We start from the raw sequence: 12,332 nt of genomic DNA, 5'->3' as shown, positions 1-12,332 counted from the left end.
GGCACTGTGGGGGCATATCTGGCACTGTGGGGACATTTATGTATCTGGCACTGTGGGGGCATATCTGGCACTGTGGAGACATTTATGTATCTGGCACTGTGGAGACATTTATGTATCTGGCACTGTGGGGGCATATATGTATCTGGAACTGTGGAGGAATATATGTAAATGGAACTGTGGGGTCATTTATGTATCTGGCACTGGGGGCATTTATGTATCTGGCACTGTGGGGGCATATCTGCATTGTGGGGGCATTTATGTATCTGTCACTGGGGGCATTTATGTATCTGGCACTGTGGGGGCATATCTGCACTGTGGGGGCATTTATGTATCTGGCACTGTGGGGGCATTTATGTATCTGGCACTGTGGGGGCATTTATGTAGCTGGCACTGCTGGGGGGCATGTCACGTGTTGCTGGCACTGCTGGGGGGCATGTCTTGTGTAGCTGGCACTGCTGGGGGGCATGTCATGTGTAGCTGGCACGGCTGGGGAGCATATCATGTAGTGTTCCCGCTAGGCGTCTGTGGCTAGGCAATGTGTCTCAGTGCTCTGCCTGGCGCAATGTGTCTAACGTGCTCTGCCTGGCGCAATGTGTCTAACGTGCTCTGCCTGGCGCAATGTGTCTAACGTGCTCTGCCTGGCGCAATGTGTCTAACGTGCTCTGCCTGGCGCAATGTGTCTCACGTGCTCTGCCTGGCGCAATGTGTCTAACGTGCTCTGCCTGGCGCAATGTGTCTAACGTGCTCTGCCTGGCGCAATGTGTCTAACGTGCTCTGCCTGGCGCAATGTGTGTAACGTGCTCTGCCTGGCGCAATGTGTGTAACGTGCTCTGCCTGGCGCAATGTGTCTAACGTGCTCTGCCTGGCGCAATGTGTGTAACGTGCTATGCATGGCGCAATGTGTCTAACGTGCTCTGCCTGGCGCAATGTGTATAACGTGCTCTGCCTGGCGCAATGTGTCTAACGTGCTCTGCCTGGCGCAATGTGTATAACGTGCTCTGCCTGGCGCAATGTGTCTAACGTGCTCTGCCTGGCGCAATGTGTCTAACGTGCTCTGCCTGGCGCAATGTGTCTAATGTGCTCTGCCTGGCGCAATGTGTCTAACGTGCTCTGCCTGGCGCAATGTGTCTAACGTGCTCTGCCTGGCGCAATGTGTGTAACGTGCTCTGCCTGGTGCAATGTGTGTAACGTGCTCTGCCTGGCGCAATGTGTCTAACGTGCTCTGCCTGGCGCAATGTGTGTAACGTGCTCTGCCTGGCGCAATGTGTGTAACGTGCTCTGCCTGGCGCAATGTGTGTAACGTGCTCTGCCTGGCGCAATGTGTGTAACGTGCTCTGCCTGGCGCAATGTGTGTAACGTGCTCTGCCTGGCGCAATGTGTCTAACGTGCTCTGCCTGGCGCAATGTGTGTAACGTGCTCTGCCTGGCGCAATGTGTCTAACGTGCTCTGCCTGGCGCAATGTGTGTAACGTGCTCTGCCTGGCGCAATGTGTGTAACGTGCTCTGCCTGGCGCAATGTGTGTAACGTGCTCTGCCTGGCGCAATGTGTGTAACGTGCTCTGCCTGGCGCAATGTGTGTAACGTGCTCTGCCTGGCGCAATGTGTCTAACGTGCTCTGCCTGGCGCAATGTGTGTAACGTGCTCTGCCTGGCGCAATGTGTGTAACGTGCTCTGCCTGGCGCAATGTGTCTAACGTGCTCTGCCTGGCGCAATGTGTGTAACGTGCTCTGCCTGGCGCAATGTGTATAACGTGCTCTGCCTGGCGCAATGTGTCTAACGTGCTCTGCCTGGCGCAATGTGTCTAACGTGCTCTGCCTGGCGCAATGTGTGTAACGTGCTCTGCCTGGCGCAATGTGTCTAACGTGCTCTGCCTGGCGCAATGTGTATAACGTGCTCTGCCTGGCGCAATGTGTCTAACGTGCTCTGCCTGGCGCAATGTGTCTAACGTGCTCTGCCTGGCGCAATGTGTCTAACGTGCTCTGCCTGGCGCAATGTGTCTAACGTGCTCTGCCTGGCGCAATGTGTCTCACGTGCTCTGCCTGGCGCAATGTGTCTAACGTGCTCTGCCTGGCGCAATGTGTCTAACGTGCTCTGCCTGGCGCAATGTGTCTAACGTGCTCTGCCTGGCGCAATGTGTCTAACGTGCTCTGCCTGGCGCAATGTGTCTAACGTGCTCTGCCTGGCGCAATGTGTGTAACGTGCTCTACCTGGCGCAATGTGTGTAACGTGCTCTGCTTGGCGCAATGTGTGTAACGTGCTCTGCCTGGCGCAATGTGTGTAACGTGCTCTGCCTGGCGCAATGTGTCTAACGTGCTCTGCCTGGCGCAATGTGTGTAACGTGCTCTGCCTGGCGCAATGTGTGTAACGTGCTATGCATGGCGCAATGTGTCTAACGTGCTCTGCCTGGCGCAATGTGTGTAACGTGCTCTGCCTGGCGCAATGTGTGTAACGTGCTCTGCCTGGCGCAATGTGTGTAACGTGCTCTGCCTGGCGCAATGTGTGTAACGTGCTCTGCCTGGCGCAATGTGTGTAACGTGCTCTGCCTGGCGCAATGTGTCTAACGTGCTCTGCCTGGCGCAATGTGTGTAACGTGCTCTGCCTGGCGCAATGTGTCTAACGTGCTCTGCCTGGCGCAATGTGTGTAACGTGCTCTGCCTGGCGCAATGTGTGTAACGTGCTCTGCCTGGCGCAATGTGTGTAACGTGCTCTGCCTGGCGCAATGTGTGTAACGTGCTCTGCCTGGCGCAATGTGTGTAACGTGCTCTGCCTGGCGCAATGTGTCTAACGTGCTCTGCCTGGCGCAATGTGTGTAACGTGCTCTGCCTGGCGCAATGTGTGTAACGTGCTCTGCCTGGCGCAATGTGTCTAACGTGCTCTGCCTGGCGCAATGTGTGTAACGTGCTCTGCCTGGCGCAATGTGTATAACGTGCTCTGCCTGGCGCAATGTGTCTAACGTGCTCTGCCTGGCGCAATGTGTCTAACGTGCTCTGCCTGGCGCAATGTGTGTAACGTGCTCTGCCTGGCGCAATGTGTCTAACGTGCTCTGCCTGGCGCAATGTGTATAACGTGCTCTGCCTGGCGCAATGTGTCTAACGTGCTCTGCCTGGCGCAATGTGTCTAACGTGCTCTGCCTGGCGCAATGTGTCTAACGTGCTCTGCCTGGCGCAATGTGTCTAACGTGCTCTGCCTGGCGCAATGTGTCTCACGTGCTCTGCCTGGCGCAATGTGTCTAACGTGCTCTGCCTGGCGCAATGTGTCTAACGTGCTCTGCCTGGCGCAATGTGTCTAACGTGCTCTGCCTGGCGCAATGTGTCTAACGTGCTCTGCCTGGCGCAATGTGTCTAACGTGCTCTGCCTGGCGCAATGTGTGTAACGTGCTCTACCTGGCGCAATGTGTGTAACGTGCTCTGCTTGGCGCAATGTGTGTAACGTGCTCTGCCTGGCGCAATGTGTGTAACGTGCTCTGCCTGGCGCAATGTGTCTAACGTGCTCTGCCTGGCGCAATGTGTGTAACGTGCTCTGCCTGGCGCAATGTGTGTAACGTGCTATGCATGGCGCAATGTGTCTAACGTGCTCTGCCTGGCGCAATGTGTGTAACGTGCTATGCATGGCGCAATGTGTGTAACGTGCTCTGCCTGGCGCAATGTGTGTAACGTGCTCTGCCTGGCGCAATGTGTGTAACGTGCTCTGCCTGGCGCAATGTGTGTAACGTGCTCTGCCTGGCGCAATGTGTGTAACGTGCTCTGCCTGGCGCAATGTGTCTAACGTGCTCTGCCTGGCGCAATGTGTCTAACGTGCTCTGCCTGGCGCAATGTGTGTAACGTGCTCTGCCTGGCGCAATGTGTCTAACGTGCTCTACCTGGCGCAATGTGTGTAACGTGCTCTGCCTGGCGCAATGTGTGTAACGTGCTCTGCCTGGCGCAATGTGTGTAACGTGCTCTGCCTGGCGCAATGTGTGTAACGTGCTCTGCCTGGCGCAATGTGTGTAACGTGCTCTGCCTGGCGCAATGTGTGTAACGTGCTCTGCCTGGCGCAATGTGTGTAACGTGCTCTGCCTGGCGCAATGTGTGTAACGTGCTCTGCCTGGCGCAATGTGTGTAACGTGCTCTGCCTGGCGCAATGTGTCTAACGTGCCCTGCCTGGCGCAATGTGTGTAACGTGCTCTGCCTGGCGCAATGTGTCTAACGTGCTCTGCCTGGCGCAATGTGTGTAACGTGCTCTGCCTGGCGCAATGTGTGTAACGTGCTCTGCCTGGCGCAATGTGTGTAACGTGCTCTGCCTGGCGCAATGTGTGTAACGTGCTCTGCCTGGCGCAATGTGTCTAACGTGCTCTGCCTGGCGCAATGTGTGTAACGTGCTCTGCCTGGCGCAATGTGTGTAACGTGCTCTGCCTGGCGCAATGTGTGTAACGTGCTCTGCCTGGCGCAATGTGTCTAACGTGCTCTGCCTGGCGCAATGTGTGTAACGTGCTCTGCCTGGCGCAATGTGTCTAACGTGCTCTGCCTGGCGCAATGTGTCTAACGTGCTCTGCCTGGCGCAATGTGTCTAACGTGCTCTGCCTGGCGCAATGTGTGTAACGTGCTCTGCCTGGCGCAATGTGTGTAACGTGCTCTGCCTGGCGCAATGTGTCTAACGTGCTCTGCCTGGCGCAATGTGTCTAACGTGCTCTGCCTGGCGCAATGTGTGTAACGTGCTCTGCCTGGCGCAATGTGTGTAACGTGCTCTGCCTGGCGCAATGTGTGTAACGTGCTCTGCCTGGCGCAATGTGTGTAACGTGCTCTGCCTGGCGCAATGTGTGTAACGTGCTCTGCCTGGCGCAATGTGTGTAACGTGCTCTGCCTGGCGCAATGTGTATAACGTGCTCTGCCTGGCGCAATGTGTGTAACGTGCTCTGCCTGGCGCAATGTGTGTAACGTGCTCTGCCTGGTGCAATGTGTGTAACGTGCTCTGCCTGGCGCAATGTGTATTAGCTGCACTACTGTGTGGTGTAATGCGAATTGCCACTATTGCTTTTAAAATTTCTCGCTCAGGGTGCTAGTACGCCTGGAGCCGGCCCTGACTGCTTGTAACAATGTATTAGGCAGCTTAGAGGAGGAAGATGCAGTCCAAGGTCAGTAACAATGCTGCAGCTGGGGAGGAAGATGCAGTCCAAGGTCAGTAACAATGCTGCAGCTGGGGAGGAAGTGACAGAATGACAGGAGGAAGTGACCATGCTTAAGGTCAACATGCTCAAAAGGTCGACAAGTCCAAAGGTCTACATGACAAGTGACAGCAGGAGAGGAGGAAGTGACAGCAGCTGGGGAGGAAGTGACAGCAGCTGGGGAGGAAGTGACAGCTGTGGAAGAGGAAATGACTGCGGTGGAGGAAGAAGTGGCAGCAAGTAAGGAGGAAATAGCAGTGGAGGAGGAAATTACAGCAGAGGACGAGGAAGTGACAGCAGGAGAGGAGGAAGTGACAGCGCCGGAGGAGGAAGTGACAGCGGCAGAGGAGGAAGTGACACCAGCTGATAAGGAAATTACAGCAGGAGAGAAACGAAGTGACGGCAGTGGAGGAGGAAGGGACAGCCGGAGAGGCGGATGTGACAGCAAGTAAGGAGGAAGTGACAACAGCTGAGGAGGAAGGGACAGCCGGAGAGGCGGATGCGACAGCAAGTAAGGAGGAAGTGACAACAGCTGAGGAGGAAGGGACAGCCGGAGAGGCGGATGTGACAGCAAGTAAGGAGGAAGTGACAACAGCTGAGGAGGAAGGGACAGCCGGAGAGGAGCATGTGACAGCAAGTAAGGAGGAAGTGACAACAGCTGAGGAGGAAGGGACAGCCGGAGAGGAGGATGTGACAGCAAGTAAGGAGGAAGTGACAACAGCTGAGGAGGAAGGGACAGCCGGAGAGGAGGATGTGACAGCAAGTAAGGAGGAAGTGACAACAGCTGAGGAGGAAGAGACAGCCGGAGAGGAGGATGTGACAGCAAGTAAGGAGGAAGTGACACCAGCTGAGGAGGAAGGGACAGCCGGAGAGGAGGATGTGACAGCAAGTAAGGAGGAAGTGACGGCAGTGGAGGAGGAAGGGACAGCAGGAGAGGAGGATGTGACAACTTCCTAGCATACAGATGTAGCCATTCTCATCTGACTGCGATGCGGCGTAATGTATCGCAGCATGCTGCATTGCGTGAGAGGCTGTGACTATTCGCAGCCACCAGTTGCACCATGAATAGTTGCAGCCTGACAGACCATACAGCAGCCATGTTGCAGCATGCAGAGTGGCTTCATCTAAACAGACTGAGAGATCGCTTACCTCTCAGATCCTTGTCTGCTGTGTAACAGATTGGCATCCATACCTGTAAGAGGAAACACAGTATGATTGCTTAGGAGGATATATATGGTGACATTGACCTATAAGAAAACATAACCTGCCCTCCGATTCCCGCATTCATACTGCAGCCAGAGAACGCGCCACACATTCTGCAACAATAATAGCGTCATAAAGCAGCAGAACTACAGATAGGGAAATCATTCACCGTCACTTTCTAATATATGTGTCTGTATATCACTTGTTATATCATACTGCTCTGATTGTCCAACATACCAGTATCAGCGTATACTCAGTGTTATTATACAGAGCGGTGTGACCGGTATCAGCGTATACTCAGTATTATTATACAGAGCGGTGTGACCGGTATCAGCGTATACTCAGTGTTATTATACAGAGCGGTGTGACCGGTGTCAGCGTATACTCAGTATTATTATACAGAGCGGTGTGACCAGTATCAGCGTATACTCAGTATTATACAGAGCGGTGTGACCTGTATCAGCGTATACTCAGTGTTATTATACAGAGCGGTGTGACCGGTATCAGCGTATACTCAGTGTTATTATACAGAGCGGTGTGACCGGTATCAGCGTATACTCAGTATTATTATACAGAGCGGTGTGACCGGTATCAGCGTATACTCAGTGTTATTATACAGAGCGGTGTGACCGGTATCAGCGTATACTCAGTATTATTATACAGAGCGGTGTGACCGGTGTCAGCGTATACTCAGTATTATTATACAGAGCGGTGTGACCAGTATCAGCGTATACTCAGTATTATTATACAGAGCGGTGTGACCGATATCAGCGTATACTCAGTATTATTATACAGAGCGGTGTGACCAGTATCAGCGTATACTCAGTATTATTATACAGAGCGGTGTGACCTGTATCAGCGTATACTCAGTGTTATTATACAGAGCGGTGTGACCGGTATCAGCGTATACTCAGTATTATTATACAGAGCGGTGTGACCGGTATCAGCGTATACTCAGTATTATTATACAGAGCGGTGTGACCAGTATCAGCGTATACTCAGTATTATTATACAGAGCGGTGTGACCGGTATCAGCGTATACTCAGTATTATTATACAGGGCGGTGTGACCGGTATCAGCGTATACTCAGTATTATTATACAGAGCGGTGTGACCGGCATCAGCGTATACTCAGTGTTATTATACAGAGCGGTGTGACCGGCATCAGCGTATACTCAGTATTATTATACAGAGCGGTGTGACCGGTATCAGCGTATACTCAGTGTTATTATACAGAGCGGTGTGACCGGTATCAACGTTTACTCAGTGTTATTATACAGAGCGGTGTGACCGGTATCAGTGTATACTCAGTATTATTATACAGAGCGGTGTGACCGGTATGGCGTATACTCAGTATTATTATACAGAGCGGTGTGACCGGTATCAGCGTATACTCAGTGTTATTATACAGAGCGGTGTGACCGGTATCAGCGTATACTCAGTGTTATTATACAGAGCGGTGTGACCGGTATCAGCGTATACTCAGTGTTATTCTACAGAGCGGTGTGACCGGTATCAGCGTGTACTCGGTATTATTATACAGACCGGTGTGACCGGTATCAGCGTATACTCAGTATTATTATACAGAGCGGTGTGACCGGTATCAGCGTATACTCAGTATTATTATACAGGGCGGTGTGACCGGTATCAGCGTATACTCAGTATTATTATACAGAGCGGTGTGACCGGTATCAGCGTATACTTAGTATTATTATACAGTGCGGTGTGACCGGTATCAGCGTATACTCAGTGTTATTATACAGAGCGGTGTGACCAGTATCAGCGTATACTAAGTGTTATTATACAGAGCGGTGTGACCGGTATCAGCGTATACTCAGTGTTATTATACAGAGCGGTGTGACCGATATCAGCGTATACTCAGTATTATTATACAGAGCGGTGTGACCGGTGTCAGTGTATACTCAGTATTATTATACAGAGCGGTGTGACCGGTGTCAGCGTATACTCAGTGTTATTATACAGAGCGGTGTGACCGGTATCAGCGTATACTCAGTGTTATTATACAGAGCGGTGTGACCGGTATCGGCGTATACTCAGTATTATTATACAGTGCGGTGTGACTGGTATCAGCGTATACTCAGTGTTATTATACAGAGCGGTGTGACCGGTATCAGTGTATACTCAGCATTATTATACAGTGCGGTGTGACCGGTATCAGCGTATACTCAGTGTTATTATACAGAGCGGTGTGACCGGTATCAGCGTATACTCAGTATTATTATACAGAGCGGTGTGACCGGTATCAGTGTATACTCAGCATTATTATACAGAGCGGTGTGACGGGTGTCAGTGTATACTCAGTATTATTATACAGAGCGGTGTGACCGGTATCAGTGTATACTCAGTATTATTATACAGGGCGGTGTGACCAGTATCAGCGTATACTAAGTGTTATTATACAGAGCGGTGTGACCGGTATCAGCGTATACTCAGTGTTATTATACAGAGCGGTGTGACCGGCATCAGCGTATACTCAGTATTATTATACAGAGCGGTGTGACCGGTATCAGCGTATACTCAGTGTTATTATACAGAGCGGTGTGACCGGTATCGGCGTATACTCAGTATTATTATACAGTGCGGTGTGACTGGTATCAGCGTATACTCAGTGTTATTATACAGAGCGGTGTGACCGGTATCAGTGTATACTCAGCATTATTATACAGTGCGGTGTGACCGGTATCAGCGTATACTCAGTGTTATTATACAGAGCGGTGTGACCGGTATCAGCGTATACTCAGTATTATTATACAGAGCGGTGTGACCGGTATCAGTGTATACTCAGCATTATTATACAGAGCGGTGTGACGGGTGTCAGTGTATACTCAGTATTATTATACAGAGCGGTGTGACCGGTATCAGTGTATACTCAGTATTATTATACAGGGCGGTGTGACCAGTATCAGCGTATACTAAGTGTTATTATACAGAGCGGTGTGACCGGTATCAGCGTATACTCAGTGTTATTATACAGAGCGGTGTGACCGGCATCAGCGTATACTCAGTATTATTATACAGTGCGGTGTGACCGGTATCAGCGTATACTCAGTGTTATTATACACAGCGGTGTGACCGGTATCAGCGTATACTCAGTATTATTATACAGAGCGGTCTGACCGGTATCAGCGTATACTCAGTGTTATTATACAGAGCGGTGTGACCGGTGTCAGCGTATACTCAGTATTATTATACAGAGCGGTGTGACCGGTATCAGCGTATACTCAGTATTATTATACAGGGCGGTGTGACCGGTATCAGCGTATACTCAGTATTATTATACAGAGCGGTGTGACCGGTATCAGCGTATACTTAGTATTATTATACAGTGCGGTGTGACCGGTATCAGCGTATACTCAGTGTTATTATACAGAGCGGTGTGACCGGTATCAGCGTATACTCAGTGTTATTATACAGAGCGGTGTGACCGATATCGCGTATACTCAGTATTATTATACAGAGCGGTGTGACCGGTGTCAGTGTATACTCAGTATTATTATACAGAGCGGTGTGACCGGTGTCAGCGTATACTCAGTATTATTATACAGGGCGGTGTGACCGGTATTAGCGTATACTCAGTATTATTATACAGAGTGGTGTGACCGGTATCAGCGTATACTCAGTATTATTATACAGTGCGGTGTGACCGGTATCAGTGTATACTCAGTATTATTATACAGAGCGGTGTGACTGGTATCAGTATATACTCAGTGTTATTATACAGAGCGGTGTGACCGGTATCAGCGTATACTCAGTGTTATTATACAGAGCGGTGTGACCGGTATCGGCGTATACTCAGTATTATTATACAGTGCGGTGTGACTGGTATCAGCGTATACTAAGTGTTATTATACAGAGCGGTGTGACCGGTATCAGCGTATACTCAGTGTTATTATACAGAGCGGTGTGACCGGCATCAGCGTATACTCAGTATTATTATACACAGCGGTGTGACCGGTATCAGCGTATACTCAGTATTATTATACAGAGCGGTCTGACCGGTATCAGCGTATACTCAGTGTTATTATACAGAGCGGTGTGACCAGTATCAGCGTATACTCAGTATTATTATACAGGGCGGTGTGACCGGTATCAGCGTATACTCAGTGTTATTATACAGAGCGGTGTGACCGGTATAAAGGTATACTCAGTGTTATTATACAGAGCGGTGTGACCGGTATCAGCGTATACTCAGTATTATTATACAGAGCGGTGTGACCGGTATCAGCGTATACTCAGTGTTATTATACAGAGCGGTCTGACCGGTATCAGTGTATACTCAGTATTATTATACAGATCGGTGTGACCGGTATCAGCGTATACTCAGTGTTATTATACAGAGCGGTGTGACCGGTGTCAGTGTATACTCAGTGTTATTATACAGAGCGGTGTGACCGGTATCAGTATATACTAAGTGTTATTATACAGAGCGGTGTGACCAGTATCAGCGTATACTCAGTAATATTATACAGAGCGGTGTGACCGGTATTAGTATATACTCAGTGTTATTATACAGAGCGGTGTGACCGGTATCAGCGTATACTCAGTGTTATTATACAGAGCGGTGTGACCGGAATCAGCGTATACTCAGTATTATTATACAGAGCGGTGTGACCGGTATCAGCGTATACTCAGTATTATTATACAGAGCGGTGTGACCGGTATCAGCGTATACTCAGTATTATTATACAGAGCGGTGTGACCGGTATCAGCGTACACTCAGTATTATTTTACAGAGCGGTGTAACCGGTATCAGCGTATACTCAGTGTTATTATACAGAGCGGTGTGACCGGTATCAGCGTATACTCAGTATTATTATACAGAGCGGTGTGACCGGTATCAGCGTATACTCAGTATTATTATACAGAGCGGTGTGACCGGTATCAGCGTATACTCAGTATTATTATACAGTGCGGTGTGACCGGTATCAGCGTATACTCAGTATTATTATACAGAGCGGTGTGACCGGTATCGGCGTATACTCAGTATTATTATACAGAGCGGTTTGACCGGTATCAGCGTATACTCAGTGTTATTATACAGTGCGGTGTGACCGGTATCAGCGTATACTCAGTGTTATTATACAGAGCGGTGTGACCGGTATCAGCGTATACTCAGTGTTATTATACAGAGCGGTGTGACCAGCATCAGCGTATACTCAGTATTATTATACAGAGCGGTGTGACCGGTATCAGCGTATACTCAGTATTATTATACAGAGCGGTGTGACCGGTATCACCGTATACTCAGTATTATTATACAGAGCCGTGTGACCGGTATCTGCGTATACTCAGTATTATTATACAGTGCGATGTGACCGGTATCAGCGTGTACTCAGTATTATTATACAGTGCGATGTGACCGGTATCAGCGTGTACTCAGTGTTATTATACAGGGCGGTGTGACCGGTGTCAGCGTATACTCAGTACTATTATACAGTGCAGTGTGACCGGTATCAGCGTATACTCAGTATTATTATACAGAGCGGTGTGACCGGTATCAGCGTATACTCAGTGTTATTATACAGGGCGGTGTGACCGGTGTCCGCGTATACTCAGTACTATTATACAGTGCAGTGTGACCGGTATCAGCGTATACTCAGTATTATTATACAGAGCGGTGTGACCGGTATCAGCGTATACTCAGTATTATTATACAGTGCGATGTGACCGGTGTCAGCGTATACTCAGTAATATTATACAGAGCGGTGTGACCGGTATCAGTATATACTCAGTGTTATTATACAAAGCGATGTGACCGGTATCAGCGTATACTCAGTATTATTATACAGTGCGGTGTGACCGGTATCAGCGTATACTCAGTATTATTATACAGAGCGGTGTGACCGGTATCAGCGTATACTCAGTATTATTATACAGAGCGGTGTGACCGGTATCAGCGTATACTCAGTATTATACAGAGCGGTGTGACCGGTATCAGCGTATACTCAGTATTATTATACAGAGCGGTGT

At 49.8% G+C, this 12,332-nt stretch overlaps 1 protein-coding gene across 3 annotated transcripts in view; it reads right to left on the bottom strand.

The window, feature by feature from the left end:
- LOC135050403 (vang-like protein 1) overlaps positions 1 to 12,332 on the bottom strand; it is a 265,602-nt gene that overhangs the window by 101,768 nt on the left and 151,502 nt on the right. For all 3 annotated transcript variants that reach the window (XM_063956893.1, XM_063956890.1, XM_063956891.1), the window contains one exon: positions 6,289 to 6,331. In XM_063956893.1, coding sequence (XP_063812963.1) covers positions 6,289 to 6,329 — 41 coding nt within the window. In that variant the 5' untranslated portion in view covers positions 6,330 to 6,331. The remainder of the gene's footprint in view (positions 1 to 6,288; positions 6,332 to 12,332) is intronic.

The sequence above is a fragment of the Pseudophryne corroboree genome, chromosome 2 (assembly GCF_028390025.1).
Source record: "Pseudophryne corroboree isolate aPseCor3 chromosome 2, aPseCor3.hap2, whole genome shotgun sequence".
NCBI classification, from domain to species: domain Eukaryota; kingdom Metazoa; phylum Chordata; class Amphibia; order Anura; family Myobatrachidae; genus Pseudophryne; species Pseudophryne corroboree.
Note: the sequence above shows the minus strand (reverse complement) of the source record. Positions and strands in the feature narration are given on the sequence as shown.